The sequence below is a fragment of the Hibiscus syriacus genome, unplaced genomic scaffold, assembly GCF_006381635.1.
Source record: "Hibiscus syriacus cultivar Baekdansim isolate YM2019G1 unplaced genomic scaffold, ASM638163v2 tig00003721_pilon, whole genome shotgun sequence".
Taxonomy (NCBI): domain Eukaryota; kingdom Viridiplantae; phylum Streptophyta; class Magnoliopsida; order Malvales; family Malvaceae; genus Hibiscus; species Hibiscus syriacus.
The window spans coordinates 1,285,115-1,303,610 of NW_024061981.1; the positions used below are offsets into that span (position 1 = coordinate 1,285,115).

At 33.4% G+C, this 18,496-nt stretch overlaps 1 protein-coding gene across 1 annotated transcript; it reads left to right on the forward strand.

Annotated features, from left to right (window-relative positions):
* Window positions 1–15,447: 15,447 nt before the first annotated feature.
* Window positions 15,448–18,228, forward strand: LOC120182434. The gene is made up of 3 exons (XM_039187412.1): window positions 15,448–16,341; window positions 16,912–17,101; window positions 17,536–18,228. The coding sequence occupies exons 1-3, from the start codon at window positions 15,523–15,525 to the stop codon at window positions 18,069–18,071; spliced, it is 1,545 nt and encodes a 514-aa protein (XP_039043343.1). The 5' UTR covers window positions 15,448–15,522; the 3' UTR covers window positions 18,072–18,228.
* The last annotated feature ends 268 nt before the right edge of the window (window positions 18,229–18,496 follow it).

The window sequence follows — 18,496 nt, forward strand, 5'->3', positions numbered from 1 at the left end:
TATAAGTTATATGATATGGATAGAAGGAATGATATGAACATGTGATATGAGAATATATATATTCTACATGATTTATGTAAACATAAGAGAACAAATGATAAGCTATGAGATCACACAAAAATGTTATATGAGCTATGTGATAAGAAGCTACAAGCCTATGTGATATGAATATGTGAACATGTGAAATGATATAAATAATAATGCCCATGTTATGTGTCATGAGAGCTATATGTATAGTGTGCATGCCAAGAGTCGAGGGTTCTACGTGGTCCTTCGGGACATATATGTAATCCTTTGGAACATTTATGTATCACTTCGGTACACCTATTTGGTCCATTGAAATATGTATATGGTCCTTAAGGAGTGGTCCTTCGGAATATATATGTGATATGTGGTCCTTCGGGACATCTATGTGGTCATTCGGGACATTTATATGGTCCTTCAGGACAAATTCATATGCCACTAAGTGGGAATTATATGAGCTGTGGTGACAGCATATGTGCACAACCTCTATGTACTCGTATATGTTTGGTTCTCAGAAGTATACATGGGCTAATAAAGAGATAATAACAAATATCCTATATGTGATGTATATGCTTTTGTGATATAAAATGGGTTACAAAAATTATATGATGATGTGTATATGGTTTGGTCAAGAATATTGGGTACAAGAGCATATGACTTAGAGATAATAATTAAAACAATGCTAATAATGATAAGTATAATAATAAGCACAATGAAATGATATGCATGTGTATGTATTTATGTTTTGATGCATAATGTGTTTTATAGTTTAATATGGTTACATGAAGTGTGAATAGTAGGAATTAGTAATGAGATGTTATATTTAAGTTTATTTATGCCTCATTAAGTCTAGCGTGTGAGTGTTTCACACGTAGGTTCCGAATAGCAAGAAGGAAGCTAAGAGGAGCAAGACAAGTTAGCCTCTCCTTTACGAAGATCATATCAGAAATGTATTTGGATAATATATATTTTTCTATAAGAAATATAGTTGGCATGTAAATAAAGATTTGAGTTGTATATGCTTTGATAAGTTTTGTAAATCTTTTGATTGAAATTATATAAAGTATACACTTTGATATGATAAAAGATAGAATTTTCATTATTTTTTAAAAGTAAATGTTTTGAAAAGTCAATGTGGCACCTCGGACTCGGATCTAGGTCGGATACGGGTTTGGGGTGTTAGAACCCTAACATGTACATAAATCCTAAAATTTGGGATCTTAGATTTCAAGCAAGATTAGTATGCAATAATGGTACAAAATTACAGAGCTATTCGAATAGAACAATTTTCTATTTCACATTTTAATCCAAAAACCAAAGAAAGTTACTCGAAAATGAAAAATAAAATTTCTCTCTTCTAGGGTTGAAGCTCTCATCCATGTCTGATTTTGAAAAAGCATTTCCATGAAATTTTTCGTTGATTTCATGTACATTTGCCATTTATTAAGCTTAAATGAATTTTAAATTCATTTAATGTGAAATGACAATTTTACCATTAATGAAACTTGATAATTACCTTCATACCAAGAAACATAACCCTTATCATCTTCCCAAAGTCAAATATGAAAAAAATATTATACCCTTGACAACTTTATCCATGCAACTTTCAAAAATTTTCAATCTTGCCATTTTCATCAAACGGTCCAAATTGAACATGGAAATAAATTCTCAAATCCAATGATTTATATTATTTTCCATCATTTTAAAATGTTGAAATAATATTTTTAAGGTTAATATATCATCCTTCAAAATTTCTATTCGATTCGATTTACCGAATCTTTACCGGACTCTTACACTTTCTAGCTTTTTACTCAAATTCCGGATCAAAAATATGATTCCCACCAAAACGTCATTCTTGGGGGTGAACTATTCATTTATGGAATAAAAATATTTCTCAAAACATTACCACTTTGGTCCCTAAACTTTTCCTATGTTTATACTTAGCCACTAAACTTTTAAAATTGACGTTTAGGTCACTAACCAAAATTTAGGGTATTACAAGACATGTGAATTATAATATTTAGATTTGTGAGTTGGAAGCATGTTTTATGTAAATAGTGCCATGGATTTTGTTTGGGATATAAATGACTATTTTTGATGTTGTAAATGAGGACTATATATTTGTGGATGACTCTAGTGGTCATTAGTAGTGGCATGTATATGGTGAATTCTAGATATTCGGTATAGTTAGCTCTTTTGAAGAATTTCAATGGTTTTTAAGAGCCTTATTTTGATGATACATATATTGAGTAGGACCATTATGAGCATATTAAATGTTATTTCAATGGTGAAAGTCTATGTTATATACCACTATTGGAATTAAGTGATAATTTAACTAGTGTAAGTTATGTTAAGTTTCATTGGTGTAAGTATATATTATATACCACTTTTGGAATTAAGTGATGATTTAGCTGGTGTAAGTCTATGTTATATAGCACTACTGGAATTAAGTGATGATTTAACTAGTGTAAGTCTATATTATATATCACTGCTGGAAGTAAGTGACGATTTAACTAGTGTAAGTCTATGTTATATATCACTGTTGGAATTAAGTGATGATTCAACTGGTTTAAATCTATGTTATATTCCACTGTTGGAATTATATGATGATCGAACTGGTGTAAATCCATGTTAAGTTTCACTAGTGTAAATATGCGTTATGATGTATGTTATGAATATGAGATAAAATGTGTATGGAGACATGGATCAAAGATAGGTGAATAATAAAGAGCTATGACTCACTTGGTACGAAAGGATCATATTATTCCGAGTGACTCGCACAGGAGCCCCAAAGGATTAGATTGACTCGTGCGGGAGCACATAATCATATTATTTCGAGTGAATCGCACGGGAGTCTTGAAGGATTAAGTGACTTGCACGAGAGAACTTAATCATATTACTCTGGGTAAATTACACGGGATTCCCGAAGGATTAGAGTGAATCACATGGAAGCACCTAATCATGTTATTTTGAGTGACTCTCAAGGGAGCCCCGAAGGATTAGAGTGACTCGCATGTGAGCACCTAATCATATTTAATTCTAGGTGACTTACATGGAATCTTAAAGGATCTAACTGCACCCAACCATAAGAAAAGTGATGTATTTTATGAGATACATACCTAAATACAATATGGGTGATTTATTGTACGGGATACACACACAACCACAAGAATAATAATGTATTGTACGAGATACACACCTAATTAATATAATGTTACTTACCAACCATGGGTAGAGATATATTATATGACTATATCCTTAAAATCAGAGGTATGTGTTGGTACGAGATACATGATATTGTTAAATAAGGAGGTAAATGAGTGGGGGTAAGTAAGTTTGATAAGGCTAACAAATGCTTGAGAACATGTTACTCTAGTATGCTTAGAAATTATGATGAAGTTTGAATATCGTATTTCGCTTACATTCTTAATTTATTATAATATGAGTTTCTTTTAATAGATATACATTATTGGGCTCTTGTAGCTCATTCTTAGTTGTTCACCATTTTTAGATTCCTGATAGTTGATAGTAGATCCAGGGAGCACCGTCATTGAGGAATTGCGACATCTTGAGTACCAGAATACAATTCTGAATTTTATTAGGGGCATGTGCATTCCATGTTGCTTGTGTTTGTATATATGTATTTCATAGGAAGTCAAGTCTTATTTTGAACTGTTACATATTTTGTGGATCAGGAAAGAGTAGGAGCTTCATATTTTGTATATCAACTATCTCAACTATCAGATATTTTGTATTTAAGTATGAAAGATGTTTTTTAGAAGTTTAAAATTAACAAATTTTTTAAATGATGAATTTTAGGTCGCTTTCATACCCAAATGTGATACTTTAAGTGTAGTGTTGACACATTGGGTTGAGGGTGTTACATTTAATGGTATCAGAGCTTTCAAGTTGAGTCGGCTCTAGGATCTACAGGTTGGAATTGAGTTTGCGTTCAAGGATACATGCCACATAGAATCGACTGTACTCCTCTAAGACTGAAATTTTGATGGTGTTTCCCTTATACTTAATATTGTAGGATTATAGATAATGCATAGGGACTTAAAACATAGCCACGAGGCTCAAGATGAGAGCCATGGTTCTCTTTCGAATGAGTCAGAGGATGAGTTTATTCCAAACTCTAGAGAACAAGTATTAGTGGGAGATGTCAGTGTAGAGGAGGCGACATGAAAAGCGTCGTAATTGTCAAATAAAATAATCCTTAATCTCAAACTAAGAAAATAATAAGCGTAATAAAGATAAGAAAGAGTCGATCTGTAGGGACTTAGAAATTTTCAATGTCGTATTATCTTAATCCTGATCCAAGATAATTGCAAGTAAAAAAAGGGTTTGGTAATATAAAAATTAAATAAAATGAACGAAGTAAAAATGACAAAGAATGAAAGTAAATAGTTGAAAACAATAATGATGAAAAATACCCTCAAGCTTCACTTTGCCTTAATTTATTTTGATCACAAAAAAGATTTTACTTTGCTTTGTCTCAATTTAAAATAACAATCAATTTGAAGGTATAAATGGGAATAATTTAGGCAAAACCATGACATATCATTAATCTATCAATCTCAATATAAGAATATTCAATATCCTCACAATGATTCACTCATTCTGCTGAAAGTATTTCGAGTAAAAACGCTCAAAGCCAGAACTTAACTCAACATTACCATAGGCCTGTAAGAAAATCAAATTTCCACCACTAAAAATGAACAAGATGCAATAATCAAAGGGTCTTTAAAAGAGATTGTAACGGGGCTTGGGTTAAAGTAGGAAAAAGACCAAAAATACGAGTTAACTATTAAGACAAGAGAAACATAAATAATATATTCAAAACCCACGTAAAAAAATAATGCAATCAAACAAAAGAAATGTGACAAGCACTAAACAATCAACTTATTCCCCTATTTGTTTTTCTTTTTTTCTTTTTTTTTGTTTTTTTAAATAGTGCTACTATTTTTTCCTGTTTTTCTCTTTTTTCTAAACAGTGCCTTTTTTTTCTTTTTTTCGTGGGTCATAAATATACATCAAATATATCATTCTCTTTTCTTGAAATGGGTAAAAAAAGGTAAAAATAAAAAGGTCTCGGGTTCAGAAACGTGGTAAAAATAAAGAAAATGAATAGACTCAAAATGGATAACTAAGGGGAATAAATGAGTAGGCAATTTAAGAAGAGAAGTGGGTAAATCCTAGTGCCCCTACCATGTTAAAGCATCAAGTTCAATATGTAATCTCAACATGCATTTAGTTATAGGTTCTAGAGTATCAAAGTTAAATCTAATACACTCAATCAAACAAATGAGTAAGAATGCAAAGGTTTACTCGTTTAATCTCAAATCTCACAAGAAAATGTCATTTGCATTGAGTCCGATACATGTCAACCATTAAACTCATCGGAAGTCAATAAAAAAATTCAAGAAATTCATTAATCATGTCATTTCCACTATCATGTATCCTAATTCAAATAAAAGTGTGATCAACAACTTAAGTGACATTAAAAGAGACAAAGCAAAATTCGAAATTGTAAATAGAAAATTCTAACACATCAACCAAGGCAAACTCAATTCTAATCATTCAAATAGGTAAGGGAAAATTCAATGCAATTATTCTCTACCCCTTACTTAAAGCGTATTGTCCCAATAATAAAATTAAAGTGCAAAAGAAGGAATAGAGATACTCTATGTGTCTAATGAAAAACACCTCAAAATATTCATGTTCGGCAATAGGCAATGGATATGACAGAGCAATTGATAACGATGTCTGCAATAAATAGATGAAACCAAAGTTGACGTACAATAAATGATCAATGAGTACACAAGGTCGGAGATGATGGCGCAATGACGAGGGGTGTGAGAAATTTGGAAAAGGTCAGATTTTTTGTGAAATAAAATTCACGTGGGGTTTGGAATACTAAGGATGTGCTACCTAGACATTCTCTCGAACACTAAGAAATCTCCTAAAGAATGACTACTCTCATTGCTCCTACAACCTTAAGGCACGAAGATCCATAAACAAAACAGATAATAACATAGAAAAACAACCATTCATTAAAGCAAATCTTAAATATCCAAAATAAACTCCCACCAAATAAGATTAGTTCATGGTGGGGTTCGAAATAAGCAAGCACAAAGCAAGTTAGTATGTTCCTTACAACCCAAAAGGTAAAATATGAAAGAAAAGAGCAAAGGGAAGGAGGTAAAGCCTTCGACGTGCATTGTCGGAGCTTCCCTCGGCCACCACGGATTGTCCCAACAAACTAGCTCCTCTTGGACGCCTAGAACTCCACTCTCTCTAGCTTGTCAATGGAATGCCACAGCAAATCGGATTGGTGGAGAACTTTTTCTCTGAATTTTACGCTCTTGGCCGCTAGTGCAAAGTCTCTTTTCCATTATGACTTAATCCTCTATTTATATGGGAGAGAAAAAAATTTGTGTTAAAATTCCTAGAATACCCCAAATCATGCTTAGTTCATGTGAGGATCAGGGAGAGATGGCAGTGGTCCCCTTGGGCAACTGGCATTGATCCAGCCTGAGTGGCTGGTTGAGTACTCGACATGATCCCGCTGCAGAAGATAAAGGACAGACAAGATCAGTAGTAGGGTGGCGTGGTCCAGCAAGATCGGCTGTAGCAGTACTGACCCCCTCCAGGTGGATTTCTCGCTCGTGGTAGGAGATCACGTGAAAATAAGGACAGCTGGCTCAAAAAATATATTCTTTCATTTTGTTCGCTCTCGAAATGCCTACTAAGTCAGCATTTTCATTCTGCTCAGCAGTCTCCTTATGTCACGACATTTGCCTTTTTCTTTTCCTTGCTCTCAAATCATACACATCACCAAACAAACATCTTCCCCATAAAGCAGCACTGATTACAAAATAAAATGTCGCGGCAAACAGAATTCTACCACATGCAACTATATGCTCTTAAATGCAACTATATGCTCCTAAATGCATCTATATGGTCCTAAATGGGCTCTTAGACATTCAATAACTTAAGTGAAAAGGTCCTAAATATGATCTTTTTACGGAGTTATCAAGTATACACTTTGATTTGATAAAAGATAGAATTTTCATTATTTTGTAAAAGTAAATATTTTGGAAAGTCAATGTGACACCTTGGATTCGGGTCAGATACGGGTTGTGATTTTTAAATTTAATGGTATCAGAGCTAAGGTTTAGCCGATTCTAGGCTTAAACTGAAGGCAAACGAGTTTTACAATGTGTACAAGCCAACACGAAGTGAAAATTTTCTAATATGATAAAGTAAGGAATGAGTTGTCTTGTTAATAGAGTAGGATTAGTATGTTATATTAAAAGTATAGTAATGAAAGTTTCGAAGTGAGAGAAAGATGATAGACCTGATGGTGGTAGCAATTCATGTACCCTAGCCAGGCAAGATGAAGAGCGGACACCTCAAAGAGCGCCTTTGTAAACGTTAAGGATTGTTTTCAGAAGATTGAAAATACATTCGAATAGTGTTAGAGCATTTCCATCGTTCTGAAGTGTAATAGTTCTTTTTCTACGTTGGCAAGATAGAGTAGAGTGGATAAATGTTATCACAAGAATATTAAAAGATTGATTATTATTGCAAGGTAATTAGAGATTGATGAGGAAATTGATTGATTTATAATTTTGAGTGATAAGAATTGATATTAATGTCTACAGGATATGTGATATGATATGGATGTATAAAGGAAAAAGGTAGTTAAAGAATTGAAGTAATGGAAGCCAAGTTTATTAATGATAACATGAAAGATTAATTGAGAAGGCAACATGAGAATATGAATAGGATATGTGTAGACAATATCTTCATTTAATTATGCATTGAAAATTCGAGGACGAAATTTCTTAAAGATGGGAGATTTGTAAAATCCCAAAACAGGGCTAGTAACTAAAATGTAAATTTTGGAAACTTTGTGCATAATTTAAAATAAGTTAAAAGTTCAGGGACTTAATTGGAGAATATTAATGTTGGATTGTTTAGCAAAGTTGAAAATATGAGAGGGTGTAATGGTCTTTTCAGAGGAAAGATTTTTATTATTCTCCCTTTATAAAGGATATAAACATGTGGATTTAAGAGGAAAATAAGGAACTCTCTGGAGACTTGGTTATCTTCTTCCTCCCGTGGCTTCAGTGGTTAGGTAAGTTGGATTCAACTTGATTGTTTCTTTAATTTTAAAGTTTCCTTTTATTCTTAGAGTGATAAGAAAGCTTAAGGGAAGCTTTAAGTGGCTTAAAACTCAAAGATGAATAAGTTATGAGAGATTAAGCAAAAGTAGTTTTTAAGTGAATTATTGAAAAATAATGAGTACATGGATTTTGAGGTTGAATTTGACTTGTCATAAGGTGAAATAAGAAATTCAAAGTGTTAGAAATGAATTTGGAACATCTTGATTTATTGGCTTGATTATTGAATTCAAGTATGTATGGGAGATATTGGATTTTAAGATGAGTTAAAGTAATCTAAGTTGATTATAATAAGTGTAGTTAAGCTTAAAGGACTAAAAGGAGGTTCTAGTAGAAGATTTAAGTAAGTTTGGTAAATTTTCGTGTAAGATATATGAATTCTTGGCAAGGGGTATCGGCACTGTTCATCCAGTACCGATACTTCAAAGAGAAATAAGTGATAATTGGGGCATGGGTATCGATACTGGTTGAATGAGTATCAATACAATAAGGCATAATTTATATAATTATTCTAAGAGTATCGATACCAAAGGAGTAGTATCGATACTGGGGGTATCGTACCATTAAGCAAGTATCGATACCATTCTGAAATAAGGATCACAGAATTGAAATAGGGTATCGATACCCAGTCTTGGTATCGATACCACAACTAGGGAAGTACCAGTATCATACATGGGGTACCGATACTACTCAAAGTAGGAAAAGTGTATTAAGTATTCTTTTTGCTTGAGTTATTAAGAATCGAATTACAATACTTAGAATTTTGATATGCATATCAAATGTTTGATTGTGTAGATAACGATCGAGAGCAAAGTCCGGACAAGTCGACCAAGTAATAATCATCGAGAAAGAGATAAGAGATCGATATTGACTAGTGAGGTTAGGTGAGTGCATACTAGTGATATATGATGTTTAATGAAAATAGGACTTGCGAAAAGTCTATTTCCTATAGTAGAATGCATAAATTCATGAATTTAAACATATGTTTGATATGAGTGTACGTGTTGTATGCTATTGTATGTGTTACATTATTTGTATGAATATATGCTAGTGTGATAAACCATATGAATCGGTATAAGTGATCTATGTGATTATATAAGTTATATGATATGGACATAAGGAATGATATGAACATGTGATATGTGAATATATATATATGCTACATGATATATGTAAACATAAGAGAACAAATGATAAGCTATGAGATCACCCGAAAATGTTATATGAGCTATGTGATAAGAAACTACGTGATAAGAAGCTACAAGCCTATGTGATATGAATATGTGAACATGTGAATTGATATAAATAATAATGCCCATGTTATGTGTCATGAGAGCTAGAGGTATAGTTTGCATGCCAAGAGTCGAGGGTTCTACGTGGTCTTTCGGGACATATATGTAATCCTTTGGAACATTTATGCGGCACTTCGGTACACCTGTTTGGTCCATTGAAATATGTATGTGGTCCTTCAGGACATCTATATGGTCCTTCGGGACAAATTCATATGCCACTAAGTGGGAATTATATGAGCTGTGGTGATAGCATATGTGCACAACCTCTATGTACTCGAATATCTTTGGTTTTCGAAAGTATACATGGGCTAATAAAGAGATAATAACAAATACCCTACATGTGATGTATATGCTTTTGTGATATGAAATGGGTTACATAAATTATATGATGATGTGTATATGGTTTGGTCAAGAATATTGGGTACAAGAGCATATAACTAAGAGATAATAATGAAAATAATGCTAATAATGATAAGAATAATAATAAGGATAATGAAATGATATGTATGTGTATGTATTCATGTTTTGATGCATAATGTGTTTTATAGTTTAATATGGTTACATGAAGTGTGCATAGTAGGAATTAGTAATGAGATGTTATATTTAAGTTTATTTATGCCTCACTAAGTCATCGACTTATCGTGTAAGTGTTTCACACGTAGGTTCTGGAAAGCATGAAGGAAGCTAAGAGGAGCAAGACAGGTTAGCCTCTCATTTACGAAGATCAGATCAGAAATGTATTTGGATAGTATATATTTTGTTATAAGAAATATAGTTGGCATGTAAATAAAGATTTGAGTTGTATATGCTCTGATAAGTTTTGTAAATCTTTTGATTGAAATTATATAAAGTATACACTTTGATTTGGTAAAAGATAGGATTTGAAGCTCTCATCCATGGCTAATTTTGAAGAAGCATTTCCATGAAATTTCTCGTTGATTTCATGTACATTTGCCATTTATTAAGCTTAAATGAAATTTAAATTCATTTAATGTGAAATGACAATTTTACCATTAATGAAACTTGATAATTACATTCATACCAAGCCACATAACCCTTATCATCTTCCCAAAGTCAAATATGAACATAATATTATACCCTTGACAACTTTATCCATGCAACTTTCCAAAAATTTCAATCTTACCATTTTCATCCAACGGTTCAAATTGAACATGGAAATAAATTCTCAAATCCAATGATTCATATTATTTTCTATCATTTTAAAATGTTGAAATAATATTTTTAAGCTTAATTTATCATCCTTCAAAATTTCTCAAAATTTTTATTCGATCCGATTTGCCGAATCTTTACTGGACTTTAACACTTTCTAGCTTTTTACTCAAATTTCGGATCAAAAATCTGATTCCCACCAAAAAAATCATTCTTGGGGGTGAACTATTCATTTATGGAATAAAAAATATTTCTCAGAAAATTACCACTTTGGTCCCTAAACTTTTCCTATTTTTATATTTAGCAACTAAACTTTTAAAATTGATGTTTAGGTCACTAACCAAAATTTAGGGTACATGTGAATTATAATATTTAGATTTGTGAGTTGGAAGCATGTTTTATGTAAATAGTGCCATGGATTTTGTTTGGGATATAAATGACTATTTTTGATGTTGTAAATGAGGACTATATACTTGTGGATGACTCTAGTGGTCATTAGTAGTGGTATGTATATGGTGATTTCTAGATACTCGGTATAGTTAGCTATTTTGAAGAATTTTAATGGTTTTTAAGAGCCTTATTTTGATGATCCATAGATTAAGTAGGACCATTATGAGCATATTAAATTTTATTTCAATGGTGTAAGTCTGTGTTATATACCACTATTAGAATTAAGTGATAATTTAACTAGTGTAAGTCTATATTAAGTTTCATTGGTGTAAGTATATATTATATACCACTGTTTGAATTAGGTGATGATTTAGCTGGTGTAAGTCTATGTTATATAGAACTGTTGGAACTAAGTGATTATTTAACTGGTGTAAGTCTATATTATATATCACTGCTAGAAGTAAATGATGATTTAACTAGTGTAAGTCTATGTTATATATCACTATTGGAATTAAGTGATGATTTAATTGGTTTAAGACTATGTTATATACCGCTGTTGGAATTATATGATGATTTAACTAGTGTAAATCCATGTTAAGTTTCACTAGTGTAAATATGCATTATGATGTATGTTATGAATATGAGATAAAATGTGTATGGAGACATGGATCAAAGATAGGTGAATGATAAAGAGCTATGACTCACTTGGTATGAAAGGATCAAATTATTCTGGGTGACTCGCACAGGAGCCTCGAAGGATTCGATTGACTCGCGTCGGAGCACATAATCATATTATTTCGGGTGAATCGTGCGGGAGACCTGAAGGATTAAGTGACTTGCACGAGATAACTTAATTATATTATTATGGGTAACTCGTACGGGATTCCCGAAGGATTAGAGTGAATCACACGGAATCACCTAATCATGTTATTTCGAGTGACTCTCAAGGGAGCCCCGAAGGATTAGAGTGACTCGCACGTGAGCACCTAATCATATTTAATTCTAGGTGAATTACATGGAATCTTAAAGGATCTAATTGCACCCAACCATAAGAAAAGTGATGTATTTTATGAGATACATACCTAAATACAAGATGGGTGGTTTATTGTACGGGATACACACACAACCACAAGAATAATAATGTATTGTACGAGATACACACCTAATTAATATAATGTTACTTACCAACCATGGGTAGAGATATATTATATGACTATATCCTTAAAATCAGAGGTATGCGTTGGTACGAGATACATGATATTGTTGAATAAGGAGGTAAATGAGTGGGGGTAAGTAAGTTTGATAAGGCTAACAAATGCTTGAGAACATGTTACTCTAGTATGCTTAGAAATTATGATGATGTTTGAATATCGCATTTCGCTTACATTCTTAATTTATGGAAATATGAGTTTCTTTTAATGGATATACATTACTGGGCTCTTGTAGCTCATTCTTAGTTGTTCACCATTTTCATATTCCTGACAGTTGATAGTAGATCCAGGGAGCACCGTCATTGAGGAATTACGGCATCTTGAGTACCATAATACAATTCTGAATTTTTATTAGGGGCATGTGCATTCCATGTTGCTTGTGTTTGTATATATGTATTTCGTAGGAAGTCAAGTCTTATTTTGAACTATTACATATTTTGTGGATCAGGAAAGAGTAGGAGCTTCATATTTTGTATATCAACTATCTCAACTATCAGATATTTTGTATTTAAGTATGAAAAATGTTTTTTAGAAGTTTTAAATTAACAAATTTTTTATATGATGAATTTTGGGTCGCTTTCATACCCAAATGTGACACTTTAAGCGTAGTGTCGACACATTGGGTTGAGGGTGTTACATTTAATGGTATTAGAGCTTTCAAGTTGAGTCGACTCTAGGACCTACAGGTTGGAATTGAGTTTGAGTTCATGGATGCATGCCACATAGAATCGACTGTACTCCTCTAAGACTGAAATTTTGATGGTGTTTCCCTTATACTTAATATTGTAGGATTACAGATAATGCCTAGGGGCTTAAAACATAGCCACGAGGCTCAAGATGAGAGCCATGGTTCCCTTTTGAATGAGTCAGAGGACGAGTTTATTCCAAACTCTAGAGAACAAGTATTAGTGGGAGATGTCAGTGTGGAGGAGGCGACATGAAAAGCGTCGTAATTGTCAAATAAAATAATCCTTAATCATAAACTAAGTAAATAATAAGCGTAGTAAAGATAAGAAAGAGTCGATCCGTAGGGACTTAGAAATTTTCAATGTCGTATTATCTTAATCATGATCCAAGATAATTGTAAGTAAAAAAATGGTTTGGTTTGGTAATATAAAAATTAAATAAAATGAACTAAGTAAAAATGACAAAGAATGAAAATAAATAGTTGAAAACAATAATGATGAAAAATACCCTCAAGCTTCACTTTGCCTCAATTTATTTTGATCACAAAAAAAGATTTTACTTCGCTTTGTCTCAATTGAAAATAACAATCAAGTTGAAGGCATAAATGGGAATAATTTAGGCAAAACCATGACATCTCATTAATCTATCAATCTCAATATAAGAATACTCAATATCCTCACAAGGATTCACTCATTCCGCTGAAAGTGTTTCGAGTAAAAACGCTTAAAGCCAGAACTTAACTCGACATTACCATAGGCCTGTAAGAAAATTAAATTTCCACCACTAAAAATGAACAAGATGCAATAATCAAAGGGTCTTTAAACAATGTTGTAACGGAGCTTGGGTTAAGGTAGGAAAAAGGCCAAAAATATGAGTTAAGTATCAAGACAAGAGAAACATAAATAATATATTCAAAACCCACGTAAAAAAATAATGCAATCAAACAAAAGAAATGTGACAAGCACCAAACAATCAACTTATTCCCCTAATTTTTTTCCTTTTTCTTTTTGTTGTTTTTTAAATAGTGTTACTATTTTTTCTGTTGTTCTGTTTTTCTCTTTTTTTAAACATTGCCTTTTTTTTCCTTTTTCGTGGGTCATAAATATACATCAAATATCTCATTCTCTTGTCTTGAAATGGGTAAAAAAAAGGTAAAAATAAAAAGGTCTCGAGTTCATAAATGTGGTAAAAACAAAGAAAATGAAAAGACTCAAAATGGATAACTAAGGGGAATAAATGGGTAGGCAATTTAAGAAGAGAAGTGGGTAAATCCTAGTGTCCGTACCATGTTAAAGCATCAAGTTCAATATGTAGTCTCAACATGCATTTAGTTACAGGTTCTAGAGTATCAAAGTTAAATCTCACACACTCAATCAAACAAATGAGCAAGAATGCAAAGGTTTACTCGCTTAAGCTCAAATCTCACAATAAAATGTCATTTGCATTGAGTCTAATACATGTCAACCAATATACTCATGGGAAGTCAATAAAAAAATTAAGAAAATTCATTAATCATGTCATTTCCACTATCATGTATCCTAATTCAAATAAAAGTGTGATCAAGAACTCAAGTGACATTCAAAGAGACAGCAAAATCGAATTTGTAAAGAAATCAATAAAAAAATTAAGAAAATTCATTAATCATGTCATTTCCACTATCATGTATCCTAATTCAAATAAAAGTGTGATCAAGAACTCAAGTGACATTCAAAGAGACAGCAAAAATCGAATTTGTAAATAGAAAATTCTAACACATCAACCAAAGCAAACTCAATTCTAATCATTCAAATAGGCAAGGGAAAATTCAATTCAATTATTCTCTACCCCTTACTTAAAAGTGTATTGTCCCGACAATAAAATTAAAGTATAAAAGAAAGAATAGAGATACTCTATGTGTCTAGTGAAAAACACCTCAAAATATTCATGATCGGCAATAGGCATTGGATATTACAGAGCGATTGATAACGATGTCTGTAATAAATAGACGAAACCAAAGTTGACGTACAATGAACGATCGATGAGTACACGAGGTCGGAGATGATGGCATTTGGAATTTTGGGACCAAAATTGCTTTCATTGTTTGTGATAAACAATTCCCAAATGTCACATGGACCATCTTCTTGACTATGTATTCGAACCAATATCACGTCCATAATTTCAAATTCGGATAAATATTTGGATACCTAAAAATTAAATAAAATTAAAAAAATAATAAAAATGTGTTACTTCCTATTAGAAATTGTCCACTAAATAACGATAATAATATTATTATCAATTGTGGTGGTATTCAATTTATACAATTGCACTATAATAATTTTGATTTTATCACCTGTTGCCTCGATATTGTAAACTCTCCAGATTTGAATCAGGAACTCTCCTCATCCCTTCTCTTTCTCTCTCTCTCTCATATATTTCTTTCTGTTCGTAAATTGTAAGCCAGGTTGTCCTTCCTTCAAAATCTCCACTTTTTTGCATTCCATTTCTTTAAAGTTGAATCCTCTTCAACTCTTTCATGCTACTGTTGAAATCTATAAGTTGCTGAGAATTTTCATTGTGATGATGGGTCACAAGCATTTGCACGAGTTACTTGAGGAGGATCAAGAACCATTTCTTCTGAACAAGTACATTGCCGATAGGCGTTGTCAACTGAACAAACCATCGGTTGAGACTCACCTCCAGATCAAGAAACGGAAACCCATCTCTCAAAACTCCAACTTGCCTTCAAATTTCTGCAAAAACGCTTGCTTTTTCTCCAGGAAGTCTCCGTTGTTCGAGTCGGCTTCCCCTGCTAAAAGCCCTTGCAGAAGCCCCAACGCCATTTTCCTTCACATCCCAGCTAAAACGGCTGCTCTTCTCCTTGAAGCCGCTCTCAGGATTCAGAAAAAATCTTCACCAAAAACCAAACACAGCACTAGTTTTGGATTCTTCGGTTCCATTCTTAAGAGGCTAACGCACCGCAATAGAAACCGAAAGCGTGGAATAGCTAACGACGGAGCAAAAGTTCCAGTCAAAGACACATTAGGGTGGGATCCAACAGTGGTCAAAAACAATTCAAGTCGAACAAAAATGTCTTCATCGGCATCGATACCGGAGGACAAGAGTGGTTACGAAATGGGGTTTTCATGTTCATACAATGGTAGGCCAAGCAGCGCTGTTTGGTCTGAAAGCAATGAAGAAAAATCCTTGGATACTTCATGTAGCTGTAGTCAATCCGAGTATTTCGAAGAGATTTTAACGTCGTCCAGAGATATTTTAGTGAATAATTCAGCCTTTTCTTCTTGTGATAGCCCTTTTCATTTCATGCTTCAGAAAAGCCCTTCTCTTGGTCACCGGACACCCCTCTTTTCATCCCCTGGGATATCCCCCCAAAAACAGGTTAGTACATTTAAAGAAAGATTAGTAATAATTTGATTAATTAAAGCAGCAAATCTTGTCTGTTTTAAAGCCTCTTCCTTTATGGAGTTTTTGAGTAAACTCGTGACTCAGGTGACTGAGATCTCTGACATGCTTTATCTGTCGGCAAATGTAATCAACTTTGCTGCAAAGTATTTTGCCGGAATTGTATCTGAATTGACAAATATACCCTGTTACTATTGGACTCTTTTTGTTGGAAGGTTTGACTGGTTTCGATGGTTATATATGTCATTTACCTTTTCTATCACATTTCAGCTATACATAAGGTTCTGTCCAGTAAGTAATTTACCGCAAGGGACAGTTTTTTTGTTTTGTTTTGTTTTTTTCTGTTGGACCCCTTCACCAAAATCGGACAACTGTCGCTAAATTACCACATTCAGCAACCTTTCTTTTTTACTCCCTTTTTTTATATAAGAAAAGTCAACAACTCTAATTCTAATTCTTTCAGCAGTAAACCTATTGAAGAATATTATTATATGAAAAAGAATATAATATGTTACTCAAGGGTTTTTGTTGGATGGATTGTGACAGGACGAGGCAAATTACGAAGTAGAGAGCTTGAAGAAACTGCAAGTAGAAGAGGATGATGAAGAGAAAGAACAATGTAGTCCAGTATCTGTGATGGACCCTCGGTTCGAGGACGATGACGACGATAGACACGTGAATGACTGTGATGACAACGATGGTTTCGATCTTGAATGCAGCTATGCAGCCGTACAAAGTATGTTTTCTGAATCACTTGTGCCCCTTCCTTCTGCTTTTGTGTGGTCTTTATCTGTCAGCTTCTCTGTCATTCCATATTCAATGCATAGTTTAATTTGATTGATGAAGATAAGCATCTTAAATAAGATGATGTGTATGTGTTTGTTTAAGCTAAATGAGCAGTTGATGAAGCAGACACCAATGTCTGTTTGTCATAACTTAATGTGTGACCCACATTTTCAATGTTAGGAGATCTGCCTTGCTTGTGCTTGTACTTTTTTACTCTTTGGATTTTTGGATTTTTCAGAGTTTGTTTTGAAAATTTGACGCTTTTGATTGATTCAAGACATTGATTAATCTTGTCAGACACGGGAGGATGTATGATTTTATGTTAGAGAGTGAATTTACGCTATATATTGATATCCTCTTTGTTTATCCTTGCTTTATCACCAGGAGCAAAGCAGCAGCTACTGCACAAACTTCGTAGATTCGAGAAACTGGCTGGATTTGATCCGATTGAGCTCGAGAAGATAATGTTAGAACAAGATCAAGATGATGATAACGGTTATAATGGAGTTTGCATCGTAGAAGAAGAGGAATCCGGAAATGAGTCTGTTTCATCTGATGATGAAATGAATGTTGATGGCTTCCTCCAAGTTCTTAACTCAAGCTTCCACAATCCGAGACATGTCCCGGCTGGAATGAAAAGGCTAGTAACTGAGCTCATTACTGAGGAAGAGACTGAACAAAGTGGCTACGTCGATAGAGTAGCGGTAATCAAAAGGGTTTGCAACAGGCTGGAGTCATGGAAGGAGGTGGAATCAAACACCATTGATATGATGGTGGAACAAAATCTGAGAAAAGAGCCGGATTGTTGGAAAAGACATCAAGTGCAAATGAGAGAGACGGCATTAGAAGTTGAACACACCATCTTCGGATTACTGACGAAAGAACTATCGGAAGAACTAGTTTCGTTAACCGGAGCTTGATCGGGAACAAACTTTGAAGCTACTAAGATGATGCTGAGCACAGGCTGACTTGCTCTTTAAGAAATAGAACTAATTAGAAAGATGTAATGGTGAAAGCGGGGTATTATGTATATGCAAGTATTTAAAGAGGGTTTAATGGTGTCTAGATGGTGGCATTAATGAGATATATGTACAATTTCTAGCTCTTCATGTAATAATAATGACATAATTTTCTACATCAATGTTGTCTTAAGTGTCTGGTTTTACACCGTTAAGTCAGAATGTTGTCTGGTAATAGCAAGCAAATTTTGGCATTGATGTGACAATCTATCTAGAACTCAACATTATATGACTAGATTTTAGCTGTATCATTTTGTAGTTTTGCACCTTTCCGGTCTTCTTACTTTGACCTGTCATTAAAATCAAGGATAGTAGTTAAAAGCTTT